This window comes from Arachis duranensis, chromosome 2 (genome assembly GCF_000817695.3).
Source record: "Arachis duranensis cultivar V14167 chromosome 2, aradu.V14167.gnm2.J7QH, whole genome shotgun sequence".
NCBI classification, from domain to species: domain Eukaryota; kingdom Viridiplantae; phylum Streptophyta; class Magnoliopsida; order Fabales; family Fabaceae; genus Arachis; species Arachis duranensis.
Window position 1 is genome coordinate 83,883,924 of NC_029773.3, and position 11,859 is coordinate 83,895,782.

General features: G+C 32.3%; 1 protein-coding gene across 1 annotated transcript; it reads right to left on the reverse strand.

Moving 5' to 3' along the window:
• Positions 1–10,260: 10,260 nt before the first annotated feature.
• On the reverse strand, positions 10,261–10,969 carry LOC107475431 (protein SLE2). Its single transcript, XM_016095065.3, has 2 exons — positions 10,837–10,969; positions 10,261–10,715 (listed from the first exon to the last, which is right to left on the reverse strand). The coding sequence occupies exons 1-2, from the start codon at positions 10,952–10,954 to the stop codon at positions 10,543–10,545; spliced, it is 291 nt and encodes a 96-aa protein (XP_015950551.1). The 5' UTR covers positions 10,955–10,969; the 3' UTR covers positions 10,261–10,542.
• Positions 10,970–11,859: the final 890 nt, after the last annotated feature.

Here is an 11,859-nt window from a genome sequence, read left to right on the forward strand (position 1 = left end):
CAATAAGAGTAGACTCAGTGCGACTATCTGTAATCCCAGCGCGAGCAAGAAGATCTGAGGCATACTTAGCCTGAGAGAGATAGATGCCATCATCTGTGGAGATGACCTCGAGACCAAGAAAATAGCTGAGAGAACCAAGATCTTTCATCTCAAAGGTATGGTGAAGTGAGGTTTTCAGATCAGAGATACCGTCAACATCATCTCCAGTAATGATCATGTCATCAACATATAAAAGTAGAAGGACAACTCCACGTTCGCTTTTACGAATGAAGAGGGCATTCTCATGAGGACTACAAGTGAAACCAAGATTGCATATGGTAGTGCTGAACTTGTCAAACCATTCACGAGGGGCTTGCTTAAGTCCATAAAGTGCCTTGCGAATGAGACAAACCTTACGAGAAGGACAAGGATATCCCAGAGGTGGTTTCATATAGACTTTCTGTTTCAAGTCCCCATTAAGGAATGCATTCTTCACATCCATCTGACTGAGAGACCATTTTTTAACTGCGGCAATGGCAAGGAGAGCTCTAACAGATGTAAGGCAAGCAACAGGAGCAAAAGTCTCTTCATAATCAATACCATACTCTTGCGTGCAACCTTGAGCAACCAAGCGCGCTTTATAACGGTCAATAGAGCCATTAGAGCGAGTCTTGATCTTGTATACCCATCTACTGCCCACAACTTCCTGATCAGAAGGAGGATCAACCAAATCCCAAGTATGTGATTTTTCAAGTGCTTGTATTTCTTCCTGCATTGCTTTTTGCCAATTTGGATTTGTGGAGGCTTCTTTGAAGGACTTAGGTTTATGTTGATGAAGAATAGTAGAAAAGTAATGATAATCAAGAAGATGAGGAGGTGGATTTCTTACCCGAGAAGAACGAGTGGGAGGAGGAGGCATGACAGTAGGAGCGGGATCGCCGTCTGGTTTGGAATCATCAGGAGATAGAGAAGGCGGTGGAGCAGGAGCCTCGAGGGGTGGACTTAGGATAGACCCTGTAGTATCATCACTAGGAAAGAGATCAACATTTGGGTTAGTAAAAAACGGTGACGGAGTAGAAGGAATGGACTCAAAAGAGGTAAAACTAGAGAACATGTGATGCTCCCAGAAGACAACATGACGAGATATACGAATACGGCGAGAGATATGATCCCAACAACGATAACCCTTATGTTCAGAAGCATAACCAAGAAACAACACACGCGAGCCCGAGGTTCAAGCTTATTGTGTTCATGAGGCTGGAGAAGGACAAAGCAGACACAACCAAAAACACGGAGGGAACTGTAATCGGGAGAAGTATGATAAAGACGCTCAAAGGGAGTAGTGTTACCAAGAACAGAAGAAGGGAGTCTATTGATAGCATGAACAGCAGTGAGAACAGCTTCACCCCAAGCACGCTCAGGACAGGAAGAGGAAATAAGCATCGCACGGACAGAGTCAAGAATGGTGTTTACGCTCTGCTCTGCCATTTTGTTGTGAGGTACCAGGACAAGAAAATTCGGACAAAGTACCCTGTTCAGCGAGAAAATTTAAAAGTTTGGAGTCACGATATTCCATAGCATTATCACGTCTGAAAATTTTAGTGACCTTTGAAAACTGAGTTCGAACCATAGTGGCAAAGTTAATGTAAATCTGAGGCAACTCACAATGATTAGTCATTAAATAAACCCAAGTAAAACGTGAATAATCATCAATAAAGACGACGAAATATCGAGCCCCTCCCATAGAAGCGGTGGGAGAGGGGCCCCAAACATCAGAATGAATAAGATCAAAAGGAGAGCATGCAATAGAGGTATTATTACTAAAGGATAAGGCAGGTTGTTTTGCTGTGCGACAAGAAATGCAATCTAAAGACTCATTTTGAACTTGACCTAAAACACCCGTAGAGATAAGAGGACGCAATTTTTCTAAGGAGCTATGGGCAAGACGACGGTGCCACAGGTGAAGAGTAGATGGAGAGGAAACATTACAGAGATTTGTAGAGGGAACATGAAGGTTCTCTAGCTCAAATAAGCGTCCAACCTTACAGCCAGTCCCGATGATCTTTCCCGTTCGACGATCCTGCACACGACAACCAGAAATAAGATTAAAATTTAATTTTGGAATAAAATAAGCATCAGAAAGATGAATATTGGACTGTGAAATAATCCCGTGATGTGTTGCATGCAAAAGGGAACCATTAGCAGTGTTGACAGAAGGTGCATTTGTAGTGGGAGACAATGACAAAAAAAGATGACGCAGAGGAGACATGTGATTGAAACAACCAGAGTCAAAATACCATTTAGAGTTACGTGGAGGGGTAGAAAGAGTAGCGGGGGTATTACCAGAAAAAGAGAGAAGTTGCTTAAGAAGGGTTTCAATATCTGATGGAGAGACAGAAGGTGTGTTGTGAGATGTGGAAGAGGTGGACTCAATAGCAGCAGCAGCAGTAGAGGCAGGCACATGCAGAGAGTTGTTGGGACGAGGTTGATACTTGTTCTGAGCTGAACGTGGTGGTCGAGTAAGACAGGTAGCAATCAAGTGACCCGAGAGCTTACAATAATGGCAGAACAGTTTTGGGCAGTTGGAACCAATGTGGCCTTTTTGTTTGCACTTACGACATTCAATAGAAGGATAGTCAGAGAAGGAATGCCTAGGCCGGTTACAGTTACGACAGATTTTGCGCTTTCTATCGGTGGCAGCAAAGACAGTTTCACTTTTAGAACAAAGCAATCCCAAGCGCGTTTCTTCAGACTTGAGACGAGGAAGAGCATCTTCAAGACTAGGCGAGGGATTCTGATGAAGAAGAGAAGCTCTGACTGGTTCATAGTCATCAGTAAGTGCCATCAGAAATTGGATGAGACGTGTCCGGTTCCGATAATCCTCATATGCCTTAGCATCAGCGGGATCTTTAAAAACAGGCTCACAAGAGGTCAACTGATCCCAAATAATCTCCATCTGAGCAAGAAAATCAAAAACTGCTTCACCACGTTCTTGCTTAAGGCTATGAAGTTCCTTAAGCAGTTGGTACTGATGAGAGAGATCAGAAATAGTGTAATGTTTCGCCAAATGATCCCATACCTCTTTAGCAGTTTCAAAACACCCAAACTGTAAATGAATGCCAAGAGTAGAAGTGTTGCGAAACCAAGTGATAATCTGATGATTTTTACTATCCCAATCTTCCAATTTTTCTGCATAGTCCTTTTCCTTCTCAGCATCCTCCTTAGATTTGGAGGCACCATCTTTGGAGTTGTCAGTCACAGTTGGCTTAACAGGACAGGCAATATCACCAGTCACATATCGCCGTAATTTGCGCCCTTTAAGAAATCCTCGCATAGCTTCAACCCAATGTGCATAGTTGGAGCCATTAAGGATAACAGGGATAGGCTGAAAGACATCTGGTTTATCCATAGTAATAGAAGAAATAGCAAAAGGAAGAAGAAAACTGCAAATTCGGGGAAGAAAACGAGAAAACGGAGCGCGAAATCGGAAAGAGCTCACCAAAAAACCTTAGAGAGGGTCCCACTTGTCCGCCACGTCAGCAGACACATCAGCGCCACGTCAGCAAATGATGACACGTGGCAGCACCTAAGAGGAAGGAAAGACACGCTGCCAGTGAGCTGGAGGCGCGGGTCAGGCGCGGTTCGGGTCGGGCGGCACGGGTCTGCAGGGAAAGCTTCATTGCGACAAATGGCAGCACTAGGAACGTTGGATCGGCGTCCGAGATCAACGGCTGCTGAAACTTTGGAAGGAAAAACAACAGAGGTGGCCAGCTCACTTCCGGCGGCGCGTGACGGTGCGTCCGGTGGAGTCTAGTGGCGATGTTGGCGGCGCTGGAAAGCCGGCGAAGAGAAGATCACAATGATGCCGGAGGTGACGAACCAAAGCGTCGGGAACACAAAGAAAAATGAGGGCAAAGAGGCACGGGTGGAATTTGGAAGGGAGAGCAACCTGGTCGTGGCAGCGTCTTGCGGCGGCGCGTGGCGGCGCATCTGGAGGCGGATGGCGGTGTTTCTGGTTGCGATGGAAGCACGGCGACGAGACGAACAAGATGGGTACGGGAGTGACGAACCAAAGCGTCGAAAAGGGAACCAAAAAAGAGGCCAAAAAACACTGCCGGAAAGGAAAAACAATGGGGCTATGAACGAAAATTCATTGAAAAAAGGCCTAAGCTCTTGATACCATGTTGGAAACAAGAGACTGAGGAGAGGAATCTGAAAAGTGTATTATTGAATGTGTTCAAAGATACAATATACAAGGGGTATTTATAGGTGCTAAATGAATCAAAGTAATAAAAATATAGAATCCTACAATTAATGTACAAATATACTATATAAATATAGACGATACTAATTAATCTAAAATAATTCTAATAATTATCTAAATTGATTCTAATGATTCTTTAATAATACAGAAAAAAAAAGAACATATGTCGGTTCGAGCCTGAGACGCTCTCTAACTAACATTAATCAACTAAGTAATAAGCTTAAAATAGAATAATAATCAAGTCCTAATGTTTTTGTAGGTATATCAAGTGTAAATATATTTAGTAATGGACCATATATAATATCTAGCGCTTTATTAGGGTTTCACGTTTAATTCATTTACTTAAATCCTATCAAATTTTGAACTCCTCCCCCATCATATTTAGCTCCTTGAGATATCTTGAAAACTTAGAAGCAATTTTTTTTAATTTTTTCCTTTTTTTTATTATTTTTTTTGGAGACTGTATCTAACATAGCGACGGATCTTATTCATTACTATGTATGGATGCAAAGTCATACTTATTATAATGATAAATCTTATCAACTGATCCATCAAATTTAGTTTAAGGTTAATGCTAATCAAATAATAGGATAAATTATATAGATGAATTGATTATTAAAATTATATAAATGTCTTAAATTAAATTTAATTACATGCATGTTTTATTTGACTTTTTATAAATTAATTTACCCATTTTTTAATGTAAATTGAATCTATACGGTATCAGTAATAAATTGAATGAACTTGATTCGATTAAGTATTGTACATCATATACATACTAATTTGTATTAATAGTAAATCGAATCAAGTTGATTCGATTTAGTATGTATGTGCTATACAGTAATAAATTTAATCAAGTTACTTTGATTTACTTTTGATACAATATATATATACTAAATCGAATTCAATTGATTCGATAATTTACATAAAGAATTAAACCAAAAATGTATATAACCAAATTCAGTTTAAGACATAAATATAATTTTATTCTTCAATAAATTTATCTATGTAATTTACCCAAAATAGGGTAAAACTATCGCAGCTAATAATCTTAGCTTTTCTAATTACATTGCTTCATAAATTTAACAATATACGATGAACTTACTACTCAGGTTGGTTTAGCTTAAAATAAGAATGTAGCTTAAGATTATTGCTTAATCACAAAGGTAAAGCATATATAATCAATGAACAGTACACAAAATCAAAGTAGTTTAATTTGCTTTGTATATAATTAGTACTAGAAGTTTTCAAACCCTGAACCTAAATTATATCGTAATGTATAAACTTTTCTTGCTCGAAAATTATGTGAATTTTCTATAAAATTATTATTAAAAATATAACTATTTACGTATAAATTTCTTATCAGCTTATGTTTGAGAAAAATAATTTCATAGCATAATATTAAAATTTTTGTAATTAAAACACTCTAAATTTAAAATTTAATTTTTATTGACATTATTTTTTTTTCAACATACACAAACCTAAAAATTTATCAATAAGATAGACTATTAAAACATCAAGAAAAGAGGGACCAATTAGAATAAAACATATGATATACACCACCAAATCCAACATTGATTTAGTGAAGTAATAAACAAATTTATCATCTTCTGATTGATTTGAAGTTCAGATTGTTAGATAGAAACATAAACATACTAACAATGACGTTGGCAATTTTTTAATCGAAATTAAGCCAAACATATATCCTAAACATATATCCATAGTTATCTAGTGCTACCAAACATACATATCTTTATAGGGTGTCAAGTCAAAAGATAAGGTCCATAAATAACTAGCTAGACAACCTATTTGAGATATGCTAGATCATCAATAACTCAATCTAGTAACTATTATTAAAAACTGCATAAATAAAAAAAATTGTAGTTTTTACGTATGTATTAAAATAATTAGAGGTATAATTATTTATGTTATTTTTTATTAGTTTAAATTTAAAAAAAAATTGTATTATAATTATTTATATTATATTTTTTATCAGTTTAAATTTTTTAAAAAAAATAATATCATAAAATAGTATTAGAATTTTATTTTCGAAAGATTTATTTGAGCTCGATCCTCGGTGAATTCTAAAAAGAAAATAGCATAAGACAAACAAAATTTAAAAAAAAAAAAATTAAACAAACACAAAAGAAATTATTATTTAAAAATACATATTAAAATTATAATTATTCATATTATTTTTTTTATCAACTTAAATTTAAAAAAAATATCATCATAAAAATATATATACACTTCTTTTCTCCCTTTAAACGATTTTTATAAATTTTAATTGTTTATCTAGTATTCACTTCTATCTCAAATTATTATAGTAGCCTTCTTCATTCACTTAGACAACCAGCTCTAAGGGATCGACATTAAAACTATGAATGTTTTTCTAGAAGACTTTGGAATAGGAGAAAGATAACGATGATAATGATCTTAACTCAGATTCTATCAATAATGATGATGATGCAAAAAGTGTGTATATATATATTCTATATTAGTTAGACCTTATTTTTGACCTTGACATTAACGGTTTGATTTTAATTTCAATAAGATCAAAAGTTAAAAGGGTATAGTGATAATTGTTTTTGGTCAGAAATAATTTGCTGAAAGATGTAATACATATAGCATTTTCGTATCAACACACCCAAAAAAGGTGCAATATAATGTATAAAGGTCTACCATATATAATTCCATAAATGTATGCCTACTATATGAATAGTAATCATTATGAATTTGGTCAAAAACCAAACAGATTCTTAGAATTTTATCAAATCCCAATCTAACTTTTTGTTAATATTTATATCGAGTAAACACTAACAAAACATCACTTTTTTATTGTTTTTTTATTATTTAGCAATGATTTTTAACGTTGCTAAATTTTTTGTAAGAGTTAAAAAAAATCGTTAAAATATAAAAATAACTGTCGTAAAAATGTTGTTTTGTTATGACGTTTATTCGATACAAATATTTCGTGACAGTTTAAAAGATGTCGCTGATTTGAGTGTCGTCATACGCCAATAAATTTAGTGACGATAAACAATTATTGGTAGCACCATTGCTAAGTTGTTTGTGATAGTTTTGTGTGTATAAAATTATCGCTAATTTATAATACTTATTCGATGATATTTTCAATTATATTTAGCGATTATTTCAAATCGTCACTCAATTATTAGTTTCTATGATAAATTTTTACTATATTTAGTGCTAATTTAAACTATTACAATCTCTCCATAAAGTCAGACTTTTCATTTTTAAATGTGTTGGAGTTCAAAATTGCCACAACCTCTCTAGTATTAGTTGTTATTACATAAATAAATTTTATTATAAACAATAATTTATTATATGAATACAAATACTATAATATCAAAGATTTTCTTCTTAAAAATAGAATTCCACAAAAATACTAACATTGTATTTCAAAATATAATATATGTAGCAAGTTTTAGGTAGTCATAATCTTACAAAATCATAAATTCAAATAACAATTTTTAGCATATTTTTCAAATTATGTAAATTCAAATAACATAATTTTTACATAGAAAGTTAACAATAATTTTAATCATAAAACTTCTTAAGTGTTAGATAATCTATTTTGTTGAGGATTATGACTAATAGAAGAACATCATCTTGATTATTTGCAATGGTAATTCAAAATCTATAACATAACATTGAAAATATAAAAATATATATTTTAGAATAAAATAAAAGACAACAAAATATATCATTGGCAACTTTAGTTTTTACATGACAATATAAGTATATATAACCATACAAAGAAACCATAAAACAACAAGTGGGGAGAGAAAAAAGTGGGAAAGAAGATAAAAAAGATAAATTAAATGAAAAATTGTTTACATGAAATAGTTAGCTTGCACATTTTGATGATATCAACATTCAGCTAATGCAGAAACAAACTTTTAGATCTGTAGACAATAAATAAAATGGGTTATATTATCAAGCCTTAAACTTTAAGTCAATTTTTCTACCTTCAATTTTTTCCAAGAATATAGAGCTATGCAATAATATGCATCTAAAAGCATCCACATGAATCGGTATTTGTGCAAGATTTGCCTATTTCATATTAATCAAACACCCACCATGAATTTTCATGGGTGAATTCCAACTTTGGCATGAAGAGAGAGAGCCTCCACTAAAGCAATGAATTGAATTCTTTCAAACAACTCGGTAACCACTTTAACCTTACCACAATGCAAAAAGATTGGTTAGATACTAAGATTCAATACATGCTAATACAGCCAATAAGATAGGACATCCTATAACAAAGTTAGCTTTGTTGGTTTAGACGTGTGTGTTTGGATTTACGTTGGACAAACTGAAGTTTGAATAGAAGTGATTTTGTAAAATTAATTTTGGGTAGAAGTGAATTCGTGCCAACATGATTTATGTTTGGTAATTTTTACTAAAATTAATTTTGATAATATAAATATTGTTTGAATAATATTAGTTAAAATCACTTCTAGATAAATAATTAATTAATTATTAAAAAATATAATATTAAATTTATTTATTTATGAAATTAAAAATAACATAAGAATTGACAACTTTTTAAGTATTTTTTTTATAGTAAAAATTAATATTTATTTATTAAATTAAAAATAATATATAAAATAACATATTTTAATACTCTTAATAATTTTATTTTTATTATTATTTTAGGTTCTAATTTTTTATAAGTTATATTTTTATTATTATTTATAATTAATTTTTTATTTAATTTATTATTTCTAATAAGAACAATAATATATATTATAAAAAATTAAAATAATAAATAGTGCACAAAAATTAGAATAATTATTTTAATATTCTTAGTATTTATTTTAAAAAAATTATGAAAAAATCAATAATAACTAATAACAACCTAAACGTGCGTTGAGTATGAGTAAACTTAGAAGTTATAATTTCTTACTTTTAGTAAACGAGTTTTTATGGTGTAAAATCACGTTAGCGTTCAAAAAAAAAAGGTTGCCAAACATTAAAAAACAGCGTTTAAAATACTAAAACGCACTTTTATCCTCTTCAACGTGTTTCACAAACACATCCGATATCATAAACCCAAAATTAGGATTGTTATCTAAGTTAATCATGAAGAAATTGAAAAAATAAATGAATTGACAAAAATTAGGATTATTATCTAGGTTAATCATGAAGAAATTAAAAAAAATAAATGAATTGGCAAAAAGCATCTGAATATATTATCTAATAATATAAAAAAGTTTGGCAAGATCAAAGAATATTAGAATATAGTCAGCTTATTTATAACACACTTGATAAGTTAGTTACATTGCAGTTGTAATTAGTTATATTTTTTATGGCTTGCAAGTTAATTCTTGAACTATTGTATAGCTAGCTAGCAAGCAAGCAAAATTATCATTAGACATTCCATAAAAATAAAATATATAGTAGTATGCTATATATGTTCTGCAATCATTTTTCATTCAGATATACATGAAGCATTATTTTTTTTAAAATAAAAAGCTCAATACAGTAAAGTGAAACATTTAAAAAGTTTAGAGTTACAATACAAACACTAAATAAAAAAATTGAAAAAATTGAAATTATCTCTGGCATTATTAGATCAGGATCAGAAGATATGCTACTACTGTGGATTAGAAGATAGATAGATAGATGGATATGGTTAACTGATTATTAGAAATGAATGGGGCCGTATAAGATTAAATAATGAACCCTACTTACCTTGGCTTCAACTAACCAAATCAAATCATAACAGAATATGAGCTTCATGTGACAAGTTCATAAAATTGATTTTAGCATTAGAGCTCCCTGTACCTACTCATCAATTTTTAACATGTAGTTGGGAAAATCTACCAGCAGAGATCAACAATTTTATTTTGCCAAATACATGACTAAATATTACAAAATTAATGTTTAGGTTGCAATACTTTGTTAGTTTAGTAGCAAAGATGAAATGATATTTGTACCCATCATAAGAAATGGCATTATTATGCTACAACATAAACCACGATTCAACTCTCTAAAGGAAAATATTAAATTTGTCATTACATCATTAAACACAACATTACAAACAAACCATATACTCCTACCATCAAAGCCTAACAACTAAAACACTAGTAATAATAAGCATAACCTCTCAATATATGCTAGCTAGCTAGTTATTATTAGAGAACTCTAGACACTGGACCTAAATACGTTGTTATATATTAACCCTAAACTAATCACTACCTAGTACTAATAAATTAAGCACACATACATTAGAAGCTAGCATATATGATTAGGATTATAATAAGATGATGGTACTACTTGTTTTGGTTCTTGGTGGCAAACTTGGACTCATCAATCTCAACTCCTTCCTCTTCAGCACGCTCTCCTCCAGATTTCTCCACGGTGCTGAATCCACCCTTGCGACCCATCTCTTGGTACCCTTCTGTTCCCAACTGCTCCCTCCTTGTTTGCCCTCCCTTGCTCCTTCCTGATAGTGAAACAACATCTTTATATCATATAATTGCATATTCATTTATATAGATTTAACGTAATATTATTAATTTATTACTGGGATAATAATAATAATAATAATAATAATAATTAATAACCTTCAGCAAGATGCTCCTGAGCCTCAAGGGAGTTGCCACCAGTTCCACCAGGGACCACAGTCTCTCCCTGTTTTGCCCTTTCGTCGAGCTCTTGTCGGTTTTGTTGCTTAGATGCCATGCTTATAATTTATATCTTTGCTCAATATGCTAACATAGTCCTTGATGAGGCTTTATATAGGCAACAAATTTGGGTTGCATAATTAATACTAAAGTTATTCGATAGTAAGGAAGAAAAATCAAGAACGTGACAACTACTTAGGAAGGAACAGTGAACATGGCCATGCATGGACACGTGCGGTGCATGCGTGGCAAAACATGAGTAAGACATGCAACGCAACTCCGAAAATGACACGATATCCAGTTATTTATTTGGAAATAGGACAGCGAACTTTTAATATAAGCATGTACTCTTTGTTCGGTTGGCAGGTTTGTATTCTACGGTGTTTTTGATAAATTTTTTTAGTTTTTTATTAGCTTTTAACTAATATCTCTTTAGCATTGTATTGTTTATTCTTTCAAGTAGGATTGTCATGTGTTACAGTTAATCTGTGTGATAAAAGTGCCTTTAACTTTGGTCTTCATAATACTTGCGAATTCGCTTCCTTAACATATAAACTATATGTATTCAATCCGTACTCTAAATTTTTTAATTCCATCTTACTTGACACGATTTTGGAACAAATAAATTTACGAGTAAAGTGATAAACAAATTTCATCCAATATATATCTTTCAAATAAGTTAATTTTTAAACAAAATAATTAACCTATTAATTTTCGGTTTTCTTTCCCATCCAAACTGAGGTAATAGAATGTCTGAATTAAACGGAATAATTAAGAAGGTATACAGTAATGTATAAAAATTGTATGATAAATTTTACTATATCTTTTTTAAATTAATATGTAATTTATTTTGTATGATTTATAATTAACTATATTTATCCCTTGAGTTATTCAAAATTCAACGAGAGTTAATATTTTTTTGGTGACTAATGAGAGTTAATGTTTTAATTATAATAAAATTAT

Bases quoted from the DNA above. Each gene is read 5' to 3' on its own strand.
- LOC107475431 (XM_016095065.3), bottom strand. From the start codon at position 10,954: ATGGCATCTAAGCAACAAAACCGACAAGAGCTCGACGAAAGGGCAAAA. The intron at 10,716-10,836 runs GTTATTAATTAT...TTTCACTATCAG, and splicing joins TCAGGAGCATCTTGCTGAAG to GAAGGAGCAAGGGAGGGCAA.